Source organism: Phalacrocorax aristotelis, chromosome 1 (assembly GCF_949628215.1).
Source record: "Phalacrocorax aristotelis chromosome 1, bGulAri2.1, whole genome shotgun sequence".
NCBI classification, from domain to species: domain Eukaryota; kingdom Metazoa; phylum Chordata; class Aves; order Suliformes; family Phalacrocoracidae; genus Phalacrocorax; species Phalacrocorax aristotelis.
The window spans coordinates 102,973,882-102,996,402 of NC_134276.1; the positions used below are offsets into that span (position 1 = coordinate 102,973,882).

A 22,521-nucleotide genomic window follows, 5' to 3' on the forward strand; every position below is an offset into this window, starting at 1 on the left:
TTCCTTTATGCACTGTAATAAACTGCCCTTAGAAGGTGAACCGTGAAAGTTCTGTCAAATTGTTTTTCTAGTATTTCTGGATACATCTGAAACATATCAGACACAGACTGCCTTGGGTATTTAGGAACTTAGTTTTCCAGTTTGAGTATTAGATACTGTATAAAGAGAATGAGTATTTCCATCTTACAAAAGCCATAAAACACCACACCTTACTTCAGTAAATGTGTTTAGAGTAGCTTCACTTTTGAAAATCCCCTGAATGAAAATATGTCCTCAAACTCTACTGTAGAAGTAGGTCACAAACAAGAAGAATAGACTGAAATTGAAGTTGTCCAGGAGAAAAGACATCCAGGAAGGCCAGCTACAACAGAAATCACTAAGGGGAACAGTTGCACCCTCACAGCAAACTTAGATGATACTGAAGAGACCACACAAATACAGGCAACTTCACACCACCTTTCGTTTAAGTATCTCAGAAGAATTCAGCCAGAAGCTATTTACCAAAGGCCGCAATGACTGGAAGGGCTCACATTCAGCGTTCTCATTTTAAGCCCTAATTCAGAAAGCAAATTAGCACTGTCATTAGCATGACATCATATGGTGTGGAATATCCTTCTGGTCAGTTGGGGTCAGCTGTCCCAGCCGTGTCCCATCCCAGCTTCTTGTGCCCCCCGCTGGTGGGGTGGGGTGAGGAGCAGAAAAGGCCTTGGCTCTGTGTACGCCCTGCTCAGCAGTAACTAAAACATCCCTGGTTGTTATCAACACAGTTTCGAGCACAAATCCAAACCATAGCCCCATGCTAGCTACTGTGAAGAAAATTAACTCTACCCCAACCAAAACCAGCATGCATGGGAATTTCCTAAGTATCCATGGTGTAGCTTCAGCATCACTACTTCAAAAATACGTGGAACCAAGAAAGGGATAAAGAAGTGAATGTGCAAAATTTATTAAGTTCTTTGATGAACACAAAACGTACAAAATTACATCACTTCTTCAAAATTAAAAAAAAATATAAACACCAACTTTGCTTGTTAAACAGCCTTCATTGAGCTCAAAACCAGTTAAAAATCAATCTCATCATAAAATAAGGTATTTAAAAAAATTACTTCAAATTGAAACATTATTGCAGCATATCCTTGTAATTTGTACAAAGAAAAGACTGTGGGCAAAATGAGACTAAGCTGGAGCAGCTTTGAATGACAAGCAGCCTCACCATTCTGCTAAAAGGCATTTTCTAAATTCAACTTGGGTCCTTCTAGTTACAGAATTAAGTTTCCTCCTTGTTAAGAGAGATCCACATTTCTAAATACAATTCAGTTAGAAGTACTTTACACTTCTGATTACATAGTTGGGGGGGGTGTGGGGAAATAATCAAGAACATGCCTCTTAACATGCCTTGTCATTTAAAGTAACAGTATTCTTCAGTTTTTTCTCACAGCGCACATCTGGCTTGCCCGTTTATTTTTTGTCCTAAATGTTGTGCAAAACAATTTGACCCAACCTCTATTTACACTATGAAATTTTTCATTACAATAAAGTGAAGCAAAGTGCTGCTCCCTTCCTGCTGCTTCCCCTCCCCATATTTGCCCAGATTACTGAGTGCTGTGAGAGAAGAGCACCCTGATGCAGGGACGCAGATACACGAACAAAGCAAGCGGGCGCTGGGAGCATCCCGCAGCCACGGCCATAAGGAATTCTACAAGAGGGCTCAGAGAAGCCACCTCACAGAGGCCACTGTAGTCTCTTTGCATCTTTTGCATCTCTCTGGCCGGGCTGAGCCAAAAAGCACTGCCCTTGAGGGGGCTGGAAGAGAACGTCAGAAAATCTCTTAACAATGTATCCAGCATTAACTTCCTTCTGCCTGTGTAAGCACAGTAAGAGTCAATACTGGAATTTAAGGCTTCTGTCACAGTGCACACTGGTATTCAAACCAAATCTCTACGATAGTGAGAAACTTCTTGTGGAACTGAGCAGGCTTTTGCTGAGGTTATCAGGTTCAAGCATATAAAGTGTACAGATCTGCTCCTCTTTATGCAGATGGTATTCTTTTCATCGTATGATGAAAAGTCTGTCAATATGCTGTAAGGTATGAGGAGTCAACTCTGTTTTAACTTCAGTCAGCTTGCAGCAGAGAGGGTACATAAGCCCAAGATCTGAATTTTACTTTCTTGACGGTTACACTATTTCCTTTTCTAGTGTTCCGACTGATGTTTTGCTCCCTGAAGTATCATCATCGTTAGAATAATTTCCTGAGTCTCGACTGCTCTGTTTAGAATGTTCGTAGTCTTTAAAACCAGTTTGATTTACTTCTTCCATGATGATAGTCTCAATTATAGAACAATTTTCTATTGGTTCTTCTGTAGTTGACAGATAAGGACTGCTTAAGAGCTGTCCTCCAAAGCCCTGCAAAAAGAGAAGCAGAAAAGAAAGAGATGAACATTCATACATAATACATAAATAATGATTCCGCTTAACACCACAGCTGTACAAATCTTGTTCATCGTATTCAGTAGCATCATGAGGTTTTCTACCTACAATACACCATTTGTTTCCCTAAATTCACAAACTCAAGGTTAGGATGAAGTTTAGTTGCATTTGTATAATCGAACACTAAAGAATGACTCTAACATTAATCTTAACTCTTTTGCTATGCTCACAGTTGTCAATCATCTGTGCAATCGCAATATTTCATTGATTATCACCTTATGAGGGAGCACAAGAACTAAAGGAAATTCCTACTTAGGAACACTTTCAAAGATCCCATGGTAGCATGGGAATGACAAGCGTGTGTTTGCAAAGTCTACAAATCATTATCAGTTATAAAGCAAAGTTTGAAAGAAGAAAGAGAAAGCGAGCTGCTGTAGCAGGATACCAAGCCTTATACAGCTCTCAACAATGCTTTCAATCTATTCTCTGAAGTGGTCATTTATATCAAATCCATCACAAAAGGTTCTAAATATGCACTGCATTAATTATGTTACCAGTATTCTACTGAACAAACCAGCTAAAATGCTGCCTTACAAATAAATTAAATTCAGATTAGCCCTTGTAAACTGTGAGCCTGGTTTTAAACGACAACTTTATTCAGAAAGCTTTGTGTACTACCTATCCTAGGAGCTTCAGTGAGAAGATGATGCATATTAGGAAGACCACACACTGCTCAACATCAGTGTTCTGAGAGACAGAAGAAAGCACAGTGAAAAGTGGTTCTTGCTACATTTCAAAATACACCTATACTTATGTGTTGCCCTGTTCATTCCACAACAGGACCCCTACTAAGTACTAGCTGTGCCAAGCTGAGCTGGAAATTGCACACCTGCCTTTTTTAGAGACCATCCAGGCTGCTAGGTCAGGAGATGGTAGAAGCATTTGCTGCCTGCTACACTAAGACTTCCTCTAAAGATTGGGCTTGCATGTTCACCTCCTCTGAGTTTTAAAGGATGTCAAAACGGCTAGAGGATGCTCTTTCAGGTAACACAACGGGAGAACATTTCTGGTCTCACACAGCAGGGCAAAAGTACATTATCACATTGGGTAGACATGCATGCTCTCTGGAATGAAGGACTGTTAGCAGCACTTTTGCACACCCATAAAAGTTAAAATATTTGCTAATTGTAGAATTCTAGAAATTGATACTACCCATTTTTTCCATAGGAATTCCGGCACTTCGTTAAAACCTATACAACTAATCTTGGCATACCCATAAGACCACAGGATAACAGATAAACACCTTTTCAGAATATTTTCTATTAATTTTTCTAAAAATACATCTGTTTAATGAATGAGAAAAATACATCTCGTCTTACCTCTATGTTCAAAGGAGGCTGGCATGACGGGAAGAACACGTATTTGATTTTGTTGTAGGCTTGATACAGGGCAAAAATAAGTGGTGTAGCCACCAGCAAGACGGCAACCAGTGCAGTTACAAATGTTGCTATAATGATCAGTGGTAAAATTTTATCTGAGGAAGTGAATAGTACCTATTCAGTCTACGTATTAATAAACAACAAAGATTAAAGAACAGATTATCTCCAAATCAGCTACAGTATTTATCATAACATTTCACATTTCCACAGTACTGTACCCAGCCACGATGAACATTACAAAAATGTTGCCATTGCAATATCTTAGATAACCTTATTAAAAATACAGCGCAAAATATTTATTCAATTTAGGAACACAGGAATTGCAGAAGAATCAGAACCAAGATCCAGTTATATGTCACTATTTGACAGCAAGACAAAAAGGCTGCACATAGCTACCATGAAGCACTTGATGTACAGAGATCTGTTGCGCTATTGCTTGTGTCCAGGGTCTAGCCTCAAGGAACATAACGTGTAATTTATAGAGCGCTCTCTTTTGTCAAGGCAGAGATATGGGAATAAGAATTCCCATGAGATATAGAGTAAGGATGGGCAATGACTGTAGTCAAGTTGGCTCATGGTTATTTGGCCAAGAAATTATTGGAGTGCCTAGACTTGCAGGGTCTTCAGGGGTCCAAAAGCAAGGAGTGTTTCTTGGACAGGAAAGGAACACCAATTTTAAGCTTCAGATGACTACAACGCAGCCAACAGAGAGAAAAAATGATCTTCCGATGAGCATCTATTCCTTTCAGATACTTATCTAAGGAGAAATCAATCCTAAGGCTATTCCAGTTATTTCCTACACTGTAGTCTAGACACTAGCTCAGCACAAGGTTTTAATTTCTTAGTATAGAAAGGAGAGAAGAATTTCACTTCAGTGCTCAAAGATGGTGTCATCACCTTGATAACACCAAGGTGAGTGGTGCAGTTGACTGGCCTGAGGGAAGAGACACCATCCAGAGGGACCCTGACAGGCTTGAGGAGTGGGCCCACAAGAACCTCATGAAGTTCAACAAGGCCAAGTGCAAGGTCCCAGACCTGGATTGGAGCAATCCTCAATATCAACACAGGCTGTGGAGAGCAGCCCTGAGGAGAAGGACTTAGAATCACAGAATCATAGAATGTCCCGAGTTGGAAAGGACCCACAAGGATCATCAAGTCCAACTCCTGTCCCTGCACAGGACAACCCCAAATTTACACCACATCTCTGAGGGCATTGTCCAAGTGCTTCTTGAACAGCATCAGGCTTGGTGCCGTGACTGCCTCCCTGGGGAGCCTGTTCCAGTGATCCACCACCCTCTGGGGGAAGAACCTTTTCCTCATATCCAACTTCAAACTCCCGGGGACATCTTCCTGCCATTCCCTTGGGTCCTGTCATTGGTCACCAGAGAGAAGAGATCAGTGCCTGCCCCTCCTCTTGGGATACCGGTTGGTGAAAAGCTGGACATGAAATGACAATGTAAGCTCACAGCCCAGAAGTCCAACCCTATCCTGGGCTGCACCAAAAGAAGGGGTCAGTGGGTGGAGGGAGGTGATTCTGCCCCTCTACTCTGCTCTGGTGAGACCCCACCTGGAGTGCTGCATCCAGCTCTGGAGCCCTCAGCACAAGAAGGACAGGGACCTGTTGGAGTAGGTCCAGAGGAGGGCCACAAAAATGGTCAGAGGGCTAGAGCACCTCTCCTAGGAAGAAAGGCTAAGAGAGTTGGGGTTGTTCAGCCTGGAGAAGGGAAGGCTCCAGGAAGACTTTATTGTGGCCTTCCAATATTGAAAAGGGACTTATATGAAAGATGGAGAGACTTTTTACCAAAGCCTGTAGCAACAGGACAAGGGTCAACAACTTTAAACCGGAACACAGTAGGTTTAGACTGGATGTAAGGAAGAAATTCCTTATGATGAGGGTGGTGAGACACTGGAACAGGTTGCCCAGAGAAGTTGCGATGTCCCATCATTGAGAAGTGTTCAAGGTCAGGTTGGACAGGGCTTTTGAGCAACCTCACCTAGTAAAAGATGGCCCTGCCCATGGGAGAGGGATTGGATTAGGTGATCTTTGAAGGTGCCTTCCAACCCAAACCATTCTATAAGTCTATGGTCCTGCATTCCCATATTAACCCAGAAACTGTGGAAAGCCTTCTAACAGGATAGGCTCAGTTCCAAGTCATAAATTGGGACATTATGGTAGCAGGAGTTTACATGACAGAATCCAGCTTTTGACAGTAAGGTATTGTAGTCAAAGAAACGTTTTATCTGTATAGGCATAAGCTATTCAGTGCTTAAGTTTGAGAGTCTTGCAAGCTTCCTTCTCCCCTCTACTATTCTGCTTTGCAACATATTCTCTGGCACTATCTCTTACAAACAAACAAACTGAAGGGAGTTTGAATATACTAAAATGAATACATACCAGGAGACACTTCACAAGGAATGAAGATGTGACAATTGGGTCTTTTTATCTCTATTTCCAGTTAGTATGAATGTTCAAAGAATGAAAGATTTCCATACTGAGATATAAGAACGTATGGGAAGTACAGGGCATGACCTGTATGACTGCATCTCTCTCTAGAGTCTTGAATATACTGCTTGGCCTTAAACAGGCTCATTATAATGGAAGGATATAGGGAAGACTAATAACTAACTAGTAAAATAGATTAAAGAATTTCTCTTACAGAGGTAAAAAAATGTAACATTTGTTTCTTTTTAGGCTGGATAAAGACAAAGCAGCGAGGACTACAACATAAATGGATCCTAAGAGCTTAAGATGTGAGAAAGTAGCATTACTATTATTACATTTTCTTAGCTTTAAGTCAGTTTGGATATTTAGTAATTTTTCTAGTGTTACAGCCTGTTAATAGAAGATAATTGGTCAAATGATATTCAACAGACAACTTGCTCTTATTTTCTGAGTAAGTGTAATCCATCTACAAATGTATTCTCATTTTGCACAAAGGTGAGATTTCAGCTATAACGAGTCTGATTATCTGTCTCCTCACACTTTAGCACAGGACTTTTAAAAATTTAATTAATTTACAGAAGAATTAAGACAATTTCAAGAATAAAATATTCTCGAAAACATACCATTTAGTGATTCCTTGCACCCTCCTAAAAATACCTTGAAAGAACTGGAAATTAAAGCTTGCCTATTAACAAGTCTTTGTACAGAAGTAAGTTTAATTCACTATCATTACAGTTATTAATCTGAGAATTCCTAAACTGAGTTGTGTCATGGTATAACCAGAATATAATTTTGATCAGGTCAGAACAGAAGCAGTTTATTAGTTTAGCTATAGGAAAGAACACAGAGCAGCAAAGTGACAGACTGCTGATACGGATCTCTGCCCGACTTGGTGCCAACTCTGTAAGGCCATTAGGTCATGCTGCAAATATTTTTTAACTAGTAAGACCTGCAAAGGCCTATGAAGGGCTAACAATTCTACTTCCAGAGGTGTAACAATTCCCCAGCTCTTCCTACCTCCAGGTGTTTTGATGCATTCCTCTCTGCTGTAATGACTGCTTTTGTTGTAAGCTTGTGAGAATGCTTGTACTTTTACACAGTACAAAGTTGAGGGTGTTAGACCAGAGACTGTCCCTATTGTCTGTTTTATTGCTTTCATTTTGACTTCCTCCTGAAAAAGGAAAATTGGAAGAATAAGATGTACATTAATAGTACAAGAGTCATTCAAATAGATTAGAATTTTGGCCTCTGCTAAACAAGTAATTCTGTAAGAAACTAGATACTATTCTGCACTTGGATTAAATAAATAAAAAACCACACAATTCTCTCCTTAGCAAACACACTCAGGAAACACTAATTGGCAATAACCAACTGCTTTCGCCATACTGAAATTTTACAGTTCAAAGCTGTGTGCAATATGAAACTTCCTTCTGTTGCAGTTTTCTTCTCTCCTTCCATGCATTTACACATACACCTGTACCAATTACTGTAAAATATTTTACTATAAGAAGCATTTAAAGAACATGGAAAGATCCATTAAAACATGAACATTAGGACAAACTAGAACGTTAGGACAAAACATGAAAAGCATGCAAGACTTCCTTGTTTTATGATACATATAGCCATAAAACTGCAAATACAGAAAGAAAAGAATTTGAGGGGCCAGAAGCTACACTGATTTAGACAGTGCAGAGTTGTACCATAAGAAAGGTGGCACCACGAGAACCCTACAACTTCTATTCAAAAGTGAGCCATTTAGCAGCTTGTAAAAAACTCAGTGCAATTCTGCAAATCACGACATATAGCCACATCAGTGGAAAAAGATTAAAATCTCCATTACCTTGTGATAAAAGTTGTCTTGACCAGCTTTTAAAAAAAAATTCTTTCCCCCCAAAAATACCCCAAGTTGATTGCACAATTGATACACCCTCATTGTGCCTTTTTGAAAATAAGCCTCTTAAACACCGAGTCTGTGTTCTCCTCAAGTTGTAACAAATTTTATATACTGTTTTAAGGATTTAACTAGTTCATACCTCATTATTTGATGAATGCTTCCAATACAGAATCCAGTAAGACAAGTCATAATGGTCCCTCATGGCTTTGTTCTCAGGTCCTCCTGGAGGAGAAATCTGGATATGGAGCAAAACATCACTGATGTCCACCTTTACACCAGGAGGGCCAATTTCATCTTAAGACATTAAAAAAAAAAAAAGAGGAAAAAAAGTAAGACTGAAAGAATACAAATAAAAATATTGCACAACATACTATAATTTAAATCTATGACATTTTTTAAGAAATATATTCTGAGAAGTCCAACTTGACTAATAGCTCTATTCAGAATCTCAAGGCCTGAAAAATATTTTAATTATGTTCTCTTTCCAAATTCATATGTTGCTTCTGCAAGTTTCAGTGATATGAAATACACACAGTGGGATTAACTCTGTGCAAGTCAAAGTGAAACGACTTAGCACTTCTTAATCTCATCAGGGTATGAACCCTCTTTCACAGTTACAGTACGGTTGAAAAGTGAGAAGCATTACAGGTTTTGTTTTCTTTTGTTGAGTTATTTACCTAGGTGTCCTGGCTTTGTCTGGGATATAGTTAGTTTTCTTCATAGTAACTACTACAAGGCTGTTTTGGATTTGTGCTAAAAACAGTGTTGATAATGCGGAGGTATTTTAGTTGCTGCTAAGTAATGCTTACACTAGTCAAGGACTTTTCCAGTCCTTTCCACTTTTCCATGATCTGCCGGGTGCACAAGAAGCTGGGAGGGGGCACAGCCAGGACAGCTGATCCAAACTGACCAAAGGGATATTCCGTAGCATATGATGTCATGCTCAGCACAGAAAGCTGGGGGAGGAGGAGGAAGGGGGGACTTCCGGAGTGATGATGTTTGTCTTCCCAAGTAACCATCACGCGTGATGGAGCTCTGCTTTCCTGGAGATGGCTGAGGACCTGCCTGCCCATGGGAGTGGTGAATGAATTCCTTGTTTTGCTTTGCTTGTGTGCACAGCTTTTGCTTTACCTGTTAAACTGTCTTTATCTCAACCCATGAGTTTTCTCATTTTTACTCTCCTGATTCTCTTTCCCATCCCACTGGGAGGCGGGGAGCGAATAAGCAGCTGGGTGGTGCTTGGTTGCTGACTAGGGCTAAACCATGACACTGGGTCACTCTTATCTTATTAAAGAATTATCTAATTACCAAGAGCTTGGACAATGGAAAGCTGATATGTAGAACAGCTATTGACTCCATCTTCAATATAGAAGGCAATGGAATATTACCCCATATGTTAGATAAAAAAGTTATCAATCATAAACATCAAGAATTGTTTGAAGTCAAACATTTTTAGTAAGGTCGTGTTTCTCACAAAATCAAAAAAGTGCAACAAAGATAAAAATAAGTGCCATTTCACTCTGGAGAGTGTTACGTATTTTTGACTTAGATGTCACTATCATTTAAGACCGCTTTTTCATTAAGCTCTTCAGGGTTGTATGTCAATGTAATACTGCTTCAGCACAAAATTCAGGGGTGCACTGTGCAGGTGTAGAGAGGAGGAGGAGATGAGAGTAGATGCAGAAGAAGATAGAGGCGGAGGATTCCAAAATTATTTGATTTTGGCATCATTTTTCTGAGACACCAAGAAGTGCTCTGTCAATGGCAAAAGTCAGACTAGAAGTATTTCTAGTACAATCTCACACAGTGATTAATGTAGTATACAGTGAGATTATAAAATGCCACATAATGCTTTGTGGTTTAATTTTGTAAAGCAAATGATACGATTAAATATAGTGAAATACTGGCTGTGCTAAATAGAGAAGGCAATGGAAAAACTCCTGTTTAACTTGATGAGGCTAGGATTCCCAACACAGTTTCTGTAGGGCAATTATGCATTACCTTTCATTAATGTAGCAAGTTTTTTTCTGCAAATAATAGCATTAGGTACAAGCCTGTTGAGAAATTAAAATTTAAGAAAACACATTTGCTTACTTATTCTCAGAGGATCCACTTTTACTTCATTAGATAAACACGATTTATTATATTCATTCATGGCCTGCACACGGAGATAATAAAATCCATCAATATTGATGACAGATGAGAAATTGCATTGTGTATCAGTGATGTTTTCACATCCGGGTACATTGAGCCACTTCTCAGAGTAATCTTCATAATATGCCTTTAGATACCCACTGCAAGAGATATTTTAATAGTTTTTGATGTGAGATCCTTGAGCTCAAAAAAAAAAAAAGCAAAGTCTCTTCACTTCTGCTACATAGGTTTTTTTACTTTTGGAAGAATGGGCCTCTTAGAACACTTTTCTCATTTATAACTGAAGCAATGAAGGTAACTGCATCAGGAAATACAAATTCGTGCTTGAATTTTTCTACTGAGGCTTGATTATGGATTTTAAAAATATCTAAAACAAATACAACTTAAGATTTTTCACATAGTTCTATTAAGTCAATTATTTTTCAATCATGTCAAAGGAATTCCAAAAGAATGCTAGAGGTATCTCTCCTCTTCACTTAGATGCTGGCCACAATAGTTGCCCAATAACTGGATATTAAGATACGGGTTTATAAACACGATGGGATTTTTTCCATGTTGGGATCTGACCAGAAGCAATTAAATATATTGACAACTGAAACCGCGAACGCCTCCATTTTTGCTCACCCCTAGTCATCTCATTCCCTCATATTCAAAAAGATAGGAAGCAATGCAAACTTCACATCTTTTAAAAACATTACTTAGCATATATTCAGTAGTCCATTCCATCAGGTATTCAACACTTCTTTTAAAAGAGGCCTAGTACCCTGAAATTCTAGGATACGATGTTATATGCAATCCTTTTAAAAGCCACACTGTGTCCAGATGAGGTATGCAATATTTCAATGAACACATTAAACCACTTTTGCTAAGTATTTCACTTTAACTTGTAATAACTTTTTGAAAATACAATGGATGGCATTTAGAATGACATAACATTATTAACAAGGTATGGAAATAGTTTAACTCACAGGAGATACTGTACATTGTAGCTCACATATTGTTTATACTGATTATTCCAATGCAGATGAAATTTCATATTCAAAGCAAGAATGCTCACATTTGTCGCACAGAAGGGGTCACTCACTGGTCAAAATGAAAAGGAAACCCAGTTACTGAAAAGCTTTATGTTATGTTCAGCAGTTTTTCACTGAACAGGCATTTCTCATGTAATGGTCAAGGTACACTTTCAATGATTAAAAAAATTGTCTGTTTTCATTATAAGGATGGTAAATCAAAGTGTGATATATACAGCATATTAAGCCTTTAGTAAAAAAAACCAGTTAAAAGTCAATTCAGAAAAAAATAAGTACAGAAACACTGAAATTAGTAGAAATAAACTAGTTCAGCAATAACTCTGAGGAAAAACATGTAAAATACATGAGTAAAAGTAATTTTGATGCACCATCCGTTCAATCTGTTTGACTTCCTACACTCCCATGCTTTTGTTTTTTTCCTGAAATACACATGTGAAAGTACTTAAACTGACATCTGAACAGCACACAAAAGAATTTAAATTTAGACATGCAAAACAAGCAACTGGTGGCAAACTGCCACTAGCCCATTCTTCAGATTCTATAAGAATAAATTCACCAAGGCTTGCATAAAACCAATATTTGTTTAAGCTTAGCTCAACTTTATATGCATTCATTTAGTGCCAAGTATACAAAAGGCTTTTGTTTTGCCTACATACACATCCCTTTCCCCCAATTCAAAGTCACAAAGTAAAAAATATGCAGTTTTCCAAAATACAGAAAGTAATTTTTGTAATCCAAATTAATGGACAGGATTTGCCTCACAGCAAAAACTTTTTTTTGTATTATTAACACTAATATTGATACGCAACATATTTTATATTGATTTAAAATAGAAAATGTACTTAACTGTCAAGACTGCTGTTATACCAAAATGAGTAGGAACTTGGCACTTCTGCCTATTTCTATTGCTTTAGAACAATTTACTTTCCAAGAGTTTAAACTTGAGTAATCACTTTAAGATAAAACAACTTTACTCTGTACCTTTACGGGTAGTTTTTATACAATGAATGGGACTGAATAAGCCTTCTTGCGTGTCCAAATAAAGAGTTGCTTGAACTTTGAAACAATAGGTAGTGTGCGGTGCAAGGTCATCAATTATGTCATTAGGAAAAATACTTAGACTTCTGAACTGTAAGAAACAATTGCAAACAGCATATGAGGATAACTGTTCTTCCTGATGAGCTGATTTTTTAAAGTACCTCTTTTCTTCCCCAGGTTTCAGCCCATTTATATAATATGCCAAAAATGCTAAACTAGGGAATGAGGGACAACATACAAGCTGAATAAATGCTAAAGGGAAGTTTCCAACTTAGCCACGTGATTAAGAGGAAGGAACATGTTGTGCTCCTCTAACACATGAAAGCAGGGAGGGACTGCAGCACTGCTCTACATGACACAGCTCACCACACAAATATTCAGGCACTCAGAAACAAAATAGTACACTTCCGTCCCTCACTTCATTGAATGAACACCCCCCCACCCCCGCTACCTCCCTACTTTTGGTTTACCAGAATTTTCAGTGACTGACCTTTGCACACAGCTTGTACTTAACTTAAAGCTTTTTCCCCTTTTTTCTGATGTGTAATGGTTATGACTAGGTCTTCCAAATGACCACAGATATCTCTTCAATTCCTACCCTAAACTAGCTGGCACCTGTTCCCCTAAAAGTATTTTAAAAAAAAAAAAAAGACAGACAATTTCTACCTCGGTCTTTACAGAATAGCTGTATCTGCTGTGCAAGATGTGCATTACGGCTTGGAAACTTAGTTCACAATTACAAGACCTCAAAATAGTTCCTAAAAACCCCAACCTAAAGTATAAACCCAAAGAACTTAGTTAATGACACAGGACAGTGTACCAACACCTGTAGTCAAGCTATATGGTCTCAGCAAGACCTGTACATGCTTCTTCCCACTGCCTTGAACTCTTTCCCTTTCCTGTTCCTGCTGGTTGAGGGCAGCTCCTGCTCAAACACATCTGAGATGCTTTCACCTTCTTCCTCATGCATCGGAAAGTGGCTCCAGCATTTAACAAAAAACCAAACTCTTATCACAACATATCTAATACAATCCTCTAGTAAAAACAAAACCAAAAAAAAGAACCCCCCCTCCCAGTTTTTAAACTGCATAGCAACAGTTATACACAGTTACATTATTAAACAATTCCATTCTAGAGCATGAAGCAATTAAAGTACATCTCTGACAGTTATGTTAAAGTTAAAAAGAAAAAAAGTGATCATACCTCTGCATTTGATGAATTTTCCCAGAAAACCAGATTATATTTAAAACTTGTTTCATCTATCCACATTTTTTGGACCTGATTTGCTTCTGGAGGAGAAACCTTAATTTTTATTACTCCATTTGTGGACTGCAACTTTAATCCTGGGGGACCAATCTGAGCTGCAAATATTAAAAGAAAAAAATCCTTTCTTTAAAAAGCAAATACCAAAAGTGTCATTTACATTAATAAAACCACAGTAACTGCCTATGGTATCTTATTTTTAATTATTTTAAGGCAGTAACAAGATCACAGTAATTGCCCATAGGATCTTAGTTCTCATGATCTCAAGCAGTATCTAATAGAAATCTAACCTAACAGACAGACACCATTACCTAGTTCTAAAAGCAATACAGTTAAAATGCAATATTACTAGTGAATGTTTTCCAGAATCTGCAATGAAAATCAATATAAGTTATTCAGAAACATGTAAGGCAAGAAACCTAGCTCAAGCAAATCAATCCAACATTAAGGGAAGGCTTCAGTACCATACTACACTCTAACTACTGAGAAGTCATAAGGGCAGAAGAAAACTTCCAGAGAAGTCCACAGTCAAAAAGATTTTTCTGAAATCCAAAAAAATACAGTGACAGAAAATTATGGCAGAAAACCAGCATCACTTAGAATACTCTCCCCTTTCCATAGAAGGCAAAATCATAATATTCCATGATCTGCAAATACCTTGTATTAGGTTAATGTGGAAAAAACCACTAGCTCATGTTGTTACGCATTTCTTCCTACAATGATGTGCTGAAAGGCGTTTAACTAAAAACGTTACAGTATATAGGGAGCTCATACCTATAGAATATGGAACCATGACAAAAATGCTAGACCACGGAGACACTTCTTCCCCTCTTTCAGCCCTTACACGCACATGATGTTCATCACAGTATTTGGTTATTGCTGAGGAGAAGTCACATTCCATGCAAGTAACTTTTTGACACTCAGGCAACTCCTTCCATTCTGTTCCATTTGTCTCAAAACTTTCAACCCTGTAAGAAAGAAAACACCCCAAAAATAAAACCAATATGCAAATTTAAGTCTTGAGATTCTTTTTGCATTTCTTCTTCATGCTAATAAATGCCACACCGTTTAATGCTGTTTTATCACCAGCACCAGCGAAATCAGTGGTATCTACTTATTTACCCTGGAATTCATATCGCCATTTAATTCATTAATTTAATCCACTAATTTATTTGTCTAGCCTTATTACCAAAGGTTAACTATCAGTCTGCAAAGTCTGATACCAGTTTGCTTTATTCACCATGTAAACACACAGTGTCAGAAAACAGCATCAAAGAACTGCTAAAATCCAGAATTATATCCTTAGTACATGATCCTAGTCTGGCAATGATTTTATAATTCATTAGAAGAAATTTAAAAGTCTTGATGGCAAGAAGTGCTTAAAAGAGCATAAAACCAGCAAAAAAGCCCTCAAGTCTAACATTAGCAAGGGATGTAGATTAGGGGAAAAGAAAAACACAAAGGAGAACACTGGTGTTCACCAATAAGTATTGGAATAATTAGCTTTACAGAAGCTATTTTTCTTGTGAGTTAACAGACGTCCATACCTTATTTAAGAAAGAGGAATTTCATACAGAGAAAAAATGTGGTGACCAAAAGAGGCACAGACTTGTAGTAATTGTTTATCCTCAACTCTTATTTTTCAGACCAGTACTATATTTTTAAAATAAAACTATTTTCAAAGCACCTGTTTCTCATCTACAAATTGAAGGTGAGCTTTTTTTTTTTAAATCCAAAATCGTACACTAGGAAATCCTACAATCAAGAACTTCTTAAGCGATTTTATCTTAGAAGTGTTTTTTAATATTTACTTGTCAGGAAAGTGCCACAAAATACCAAATGTATATGTATATGCACATGTAAGTATTGGTATATGAAACAACTGAAGAACACCAAGCAAACATTTAAGAACAAAAAATAAGTTGTTTCATCTGGTGATTAAAATTCGCAGATGAGAAATCTGGATTCATAAACACTGACAACTTATTCAAAAGCTACACTGAAAGTTCTCTCAAATTCTCTCTGTGTGTGGCCACAATGTAGCTTAATTAAAAAAACCAAACCAAAACAGAAAACACACACCACACCACACCACACCCCCCCACCAAAAACCAGAGAATAAATATACCCAAATACTACATTTCTAAGTGTACTGGTGAATCTCCTCGAAGAACCACTCCAGTATTAAGCATTACTACCAAGTGTGTTCTTCATTTATAACATGTCATTATCAGTGACCAATCTAATTTTACATACTAATTAGACAAACAGTGCTGGTTTTGGCTGAGATAAAGTTAATTTTCTCACTTTTACAATTCTGATTCTCTTCCCTGTCCCCTGGGGTGGGGGGGGAGGTGGGGGGTGGCAGGGGAAGGGAGGGGAAGTGAGGCAAGTTCTGTGTGGTGCTTAGTTGCTGGCTGGGGTTAAACCACTACATGAACAAACGGCAACACTAGGATTCCGCTCTATTTCAAGTCTCCCTGGCCTCTACCGGATTTCAAAAAGTCTCTAGAAGTTTTACATGGCAGTATCAAGAAGCATAGTAATTAATTAATATGCTCTCCTACACAAGTAAGTGTCAGACATTTCTGGCTCTGAATAAAGTTACTACTTACCACTGGTATTCTGCTGAAAAGGTCACATCGGTATCATTCCCAGTGTAGTTCCACCTTAGAGTGAAATTTGTATTTACAACATAGACCTGAATATCCTGTGGACTCTTCAGATTAATTTGGCCTACAAGAAAGTAACATAAAGGTATATAAAGATTAGGATAAATAATTTGTACATAACTTAATAATAACTTTTGTTAAAAAAAGTAGAGAGTTATAGTGAAATGAAATAACAACAAACACAAGAGTTAAGAAAACCCCACAGTACTCAAAAGGCACTTCAATATATAGCTCAGGAGCTATGCATCAGGCAGCTCCTTTGCCTATTTGACTACACAGCTCTGTCCTCAGCACTTAGTCTTTCACCCCACACCACTTTAAAAAAAAGTATATACAGCTGTAACATTCAAGGCTTGTGTTCACTGTCATGGGTTGATTATAAGCAGTCTGAATGCATTTAAACCAATATTTTATTGTGGTTGGATCCAACATCTGGATCTCAGCTGCAAAGTACTAGTGATTGACGTAATGCTGTCATTTCACGGTTGCAAAACAGACTGAGCATAGTAGACTTGTTTTATGGCAAGTGTTATTGCCATAAATTCAACATATTGAACATAAATCCCTTTCAGTGAGGTTTTACCACATAGCAGATCTTGTATCTTGCTCATGGTAATCCTGTGTTTTCTTTTAACACAAAGACCAGTGCATAAAATTACTTATGGAGGGCAAGGGCTAAGTCTCCGGACACATATAAGAATGTCCATAACATCAAGGGAAGGACCAGCTCTAGAGTGCCACTCTCATAAGCAGACAGTAGAACAGAATAAGGCAGAGAACGGTGACAAGGACAACCCAAGGTACAGAAGAGCTTCTGTCCTGAGAGGAATCAGACTATGATTCTTCAGCTGGACAAGGAAACACTAGGGAGGATGAGATGGATCTACGGACACCTAGTGAGTGGCATGGCGAATGCAAGCGGCAAAAGACTGCTGTCTTAGCACAAAGCTGGAAACAACACTGCTCAAAATAAACACCGCTGTGCTCTAAGCAAACAAATGAAACTGCTGCTTCACTGAATACTTAGTCAATCTGTGGAATTCCTTCCCCTAGGACTCTGTGAATGCTCAACTCCTACCTGGCTTATGAAGATAGAGTCAAATACAAAGTCTCAACACTATAGATTGCTGTAACACTACATTGTGAAGTATCACCATATACTTGTTTTTTTAATTCTTTTTTACTCCACCACCAACCACTGCTGTAGATGAACACTGGATTAGACAGCCTTTTGGCTTCATCCGGTATAAAACATTGCAGCAAAAAAAGAAGAAACCCCAAACCCCAACAACCTCTGTCGATCTATCTCAAGCTTGATTGGGTACTTTCCTCCTTGCCCTGGTCAGAAAACCAAATTATTGCTTCAGAAAGATCTCCCAAGTCTTGACAGATAACCCTGATGTTCCAAACTATCTTCACAAGGAAATAAAATTTCTTTTGGAAACCAAATTATTTTGGAAGCCAGGAAACCAAATTAAAATACCTATTTATTGAAGGTTCCAGGTCACAATTTTGTTCTTTCATCTGTTCACTCCACCTCCTGTTGCAGGTAAAGAGAGGGATGTAATCAGAGCACCAAATGTAATTTTATACTCTGAGGAATGTCTTTGGTTGAAATTTGTTAAAAGTTAATGATCACCAATTTGCATTTTAACACTTCCTGATCACCCATTCATATATTGGGGGCACAGAAACTGAGCTGGAAGAGACCTTGCAAGATAACCTATATTTCACATTGAAGAAAGGAGGTGGCCAGCTCTATGTACATCATCAGATATTTGTGTAGAAGTCTTATGGTTTCCACCACTACTTAATCTAATTTCACAGGCCTCCAATCTCCTGAAATATTTCACTTTCCTTACCATTACAGATTAAGGACAGCTTTCTGCAAATCAAAAGCAAAGAACTCCCAAATCAGATTTTCTAGTAGATTCTATTGGAGGTCTGGGTCTTTGCAGAACAGATCCAAGTTTCCTTACAACAGGATGCTTGCTTAGTTGTTGCTCATAGTCCGTGGACAACAAAGAGTTTACAGACTGTAAAACTCAGTTTAACCTACATCCCCTCTAAGCACATTTAGCCCACGTACTTTTTGTTTACGGATATTAAAGCACATTATCTTTACATCAGACCTATCTGAAAACTACTAACAATAATAAATAGATATGATATATGGATAGATATGATCATAAACAGATATGATAGACAAATATCTAAATAAATTAAATTTATCTATAAATAGATAAATAGCTAATATCTAATAACAGATAAAAAAGAAAACTGAATGGCAGCAACAATTCTTTTAGCTTTCCTTTTAAGATGAATTTTCTAGCTTTCTGAATGACTTTTATTGTTCTCTTTTGTACTCTGGTTAAACTCACTTGAAACAGTATACTTCAGAGAATCACAGTACTCCAGCTGAGGTTAATAAATGGAAGTCTAGTTTACAAGACACACAACCTAACCTTTTCATTCTAATTAGTACTGCTGTCCCACAATACTTTTTGCATTTTCTACAGTGTAGCACTTAATCTTGTACACATAAATTACAAGGCATTGTAACATTGCATTCCTCCCGCATCCCAACTGATACTTAGACCATCCTTTGTTATCCTCTATTTGCCTAAATATGCAGCCCTGCACACGTCCTTTTTCAATACCACTGTACTTTTTTCTGGAGTATTTCTCCAGTTTGTCAGGATACTTCTCCATTTTGTCTACTTTTCAAAAGAGTTGTGAGCTCCTCCCACTTAGTTATATGTGGATTTAATAAGCTTGCACTGTTCTATCACACAGATTATTAGCAGGTCCCCACTTGATGGATCCTTCCCTCTTGACAGTAAGCTGTAAAAATTTTTTAAGAGCTGGAAAAATCATACTGAAGCAGTTTAATGCAGATTATTTTTTCCAGTATGCTTAAGAGACTAGTATACAATATAGATTCAAATGCAATACTAAGCCAAAATACATGCAATTGGAGCTCCTTTATCCACATAGCCTTTTATTTTAGAATAGCAGAAATTCAGGTTGGTTTACCATGACATTTGTTCTCAATACTACAGACACACGTAGGTGATCCACCCATCCATCCTTTCACATAATACTCCCTGTAAGTGTTTTGTGTTTGCTTTGCTAAATTAATTTCTTAAATTCCAATGAACAGCAATCAGGCATGAAGGAGGAAACTTGGCAAAGTTTAATTACCAGAGAAATTTTGTGATTTAGCCAGAAACCAGATATGCAAAGTAATATCGAAAAATCAAGACTTCTTCCTGGTTTATTTTACTAATTATTAGAAGACAGATGTTTAAAATTAATTCATGTTTCTTCATTTAAGCGTGATGACACTTTGGTGCCGAGGACAACATTGTAAGAGATTAGACTTTTATGGGAAGAAGAGATTAAAGACGAGAAAAGCTTTTAGCCAATTGCCTATTTTCCTTCCCCTGCCAAATTTTAATAAACTAAAATAGAAAACTATTCTAATAAATAAACATCACTACTTAATTTATAATATTTTAATATTTTCAATAAATAACAGTTAAAAATAATAACAGTTATATAACATTATGGAATAACAAAAGCCATTCAACAACAGAAGAGAGTAGTCTTAGCAAGACAGAAATATACTCTCTCAGGAGACAGTGAAGGGGAAATCCCATTAAGAGTACATAATGGCTTGCTGCTTATCACATTAAGCAGGCAGTAGAACCAATGGAAACTTTAACTCAACCTTCCAGCCCAGAAAGGAAAGAAAGCCTGTTATATTCGATAAAAAAACCACAAACCACAACCAAACACGCACCAAAAGTGACCCAACTGTTATCGGTCCATGGGCAGAAAGGTGCTCTAGAGAGCCACGGAAAACTTTTACTGCAAGAACTTTTATACAGGAGCAGCAGAGAGGAACTGCTGATTTTGACAAGGCAGAAGGTGAAAGGTTACTGTAGGAGAGCAATTACTTCTAACTCTAGAAGTAGTCTGGGGAATGTTAGTCATTTGCTATAACGCGTGGGTTAATCAAAGTATCTGCAGGTTATCACAATGACTCCAGTTTTGGGATGGGATTTGGGGCTGATGCACAAAGAATTCACCTACAAACCAAAAGGCTGAAAGAAAACAAAGAGGTTTCAGAGCTGCTCCTCTGCCTGAATCCTACCATGAAGGCAAAGCGTGGACCCCTGAACACAGCCTCTCTCTAGTCGTCTTTTGGGTATCCCAAACTAGAACAATACAATCTTATACACAATTCAAGAGTTCAGGTGGCATCAGAAGCAGCATGCACACACTAGCCCATTGCCGTAATGTTCCCATTATCCAAACTAGGTTAGCCCACATACTCTCTGTTGCATGCCACAATGTCCTGTAAACATGCAGAAAAGTAATTTACAGCTTGTCTGGGCTGTACAATCCTTCCCTTTTAGAAAAGGTTTTGTGCAATAGCTGTTTCTTGCTGCTTCAGGATGTAAGAAGAGGCGCATGTTACTATGCTGTGAGATTAAGCCTTCATTCTGCAAATTTACTTCTCTCATTTCTTATTTGTACTTTAGGGTCTGTCCGGCTAGACTGAGACGCCTTTCAAGCCAAGCAATACTATTCAAAAACCTGTTTGCCCCACCCGCTACCATTCACAGAGCAATTAAGCCTTCAGCAGACGAAATGAAAACAGCTACTTCACAATAAAGACCAAGGCGCTCGACGGAAACCGAGCCCCGCTCACCCACGCAGACACACCCATCCAGACCCAAGGCCTGGACGCCGTTACATCCCCAACGCGGCGCCAGGCAGCGGGCTCCGGAACCGCACTGACCCTCGCAGCGCCGCAGGCCGAGGCACCGGGCAGCCGGGGCAGGACGGAAGCGGGCGCGCCGCGCAGCCGCACCCCTCGGCGGAGGGGCTGTCGGGGGCACCCAGTCCGCGCCACCCGTCTCCCTACGCTCCCCCTTGGGAAGCGGCACCGCACCAGCCGCCGGGTGCCGCGCCCTGCCTTGCCGTGCCCGCTCACAGGGGACCCACCTGCGCAGCGTGAGGGCAGCGCGACCAGGAGGTAGGACAGCAACGCCAACACCGCCGCCACCCTGCGCCCCACGCCAACCGCCGCCGCCGCCGCTCCCTCGTCCATCCGTCCCCCAGCGCAAACAGCGCCCGCACCGTTACCGGAAACGCTGTGCGGCAGTGCATGCGCAGGCAGCCTCCGCGCCGCCCTACCGCCGGGGGCAGGGAGGAGGCGGTGCGCAAAACGTCAGTGTGCTGCCCGCTAGGGATGCGAAGTCTGTCTGTCCCTGTACCGACTCGCTACTCCGGGAGACTAGTGTGTTGTTCCCTTTCTCTCCGCCCAGGCGATGGGAGGTGCCGCTTAAGGAGAGGGGGGGAGGCTGGGCGCTCCGCAGCCGCGGAAAGCGCCGGTAATGGTTTGTGTACCCGGGTCCTGCCGCCCACCGGCTGTGACAGGGCGCGCGACCCGCCGCCGACGGCGGTTCTGGCCGTTGGGCCGGTGCTGCTCGCGGGCCCGTTTGAAGCAGCAGCAGCAGTAACAGGGAGGACAAGCCCCGTTGCGCGGGTAGTAGCAGCAGGCTGCGTCGACCTAGTTGTGCCTCCCAGGTGGTTGCAGGCAGCCCTCCTCAGAGGGTTGCTTTATCAAGCATAGGCGTAACTCTGTATTCTTATCAGCACACGGCAGCCACTGTGTTAGCAGGACGTGGACCAAGCAATGCAAGCTAATTTTGTTGTCTCTGTGGCCTGGTACTGGCAGGGTGGGTGCCTGATGTTCTGGTTCTTGCAGGCCCAACAGGACTGCTGCTCTCCAGGGCAGAGGTTAGCGGTTGTGCATCCCAGCCTATACATGTCAGCAGGGCCTATTCACGCAGCTCACAGGAAAAAATGACCCGTTTGGTTTAATCAAAAATAAAATAAATCATGGTACCACAAGATGCATTGGGTCATGGAGAGGGAACATAATTCCTCTCATTCAGTACTTGGTGCACTTGTCTGGGGAGGGGGAAATCTGTGCTTTAGTGCAGTCTGCCCCAGTTCTTCAATGTTTGAATGAATACTACAGTGAGTATTGAATGCAGCATGTGTGCTATGGTCTTTGAAGTGGGGCTTGGACCCAGCTCGCCTTTTTGCAGGCAGAAGTTCTGGTTTTATGACTAAAGAG

General features: G+C 39.6%; 1 protein-coding gene across 2 annotated transcripts; it reads right to left on the reverse strand.

Annotated features, from left to right (window-relative positions):
* Positions 1 to 922: 922 nt before the first annotated feature.
* On the reverse strand, positions 923 to 21,697 carry IFNAR1 (interferon alpha and beta receptor subunit 1). Of its 2 annotated transcripts, none has more exons than XM_075100677.1 (11): positions 21,381 to 21,697; positions 16,308 to 16,428; positions 14,467 to 14,660; positions 13,633 to 13,790; positions 12,373 to 12,520; positions 11,326 to 11,440; positions 10,298 to 10,497; positions 8,343 to 8,497; positions 7,327 to 7,480; positions 3,807 to 3,934; positions 923 to 2,403 (listed from the first exon to the last, which is right to left on the reverse strand). In XM_075100677.1, exons 1-11 carry the CDS (start codon positions 21,484 to 21,486, stop codon positions 2,176 to 2,178), a joined length of 1,707 nt encoding a protein of 568 aa, XP_074956778.1. In that variant the 5' UTR covers positions 21,487 to 21,697; the 3' UTR covers positions 923 to 2,175. The 2 variants fall into 2 exon arrangements, with proteins under 2 accessions (XP_074956778.1, XP_074956767.1); XM_075100666.1 differs by having other exon boundaries at positions 3,807 to 3,961; positions 21,381 to 21,665.
* Between the last annotated feature and the right edge of the window lie 824 nt (positions 21,698 to 22,521).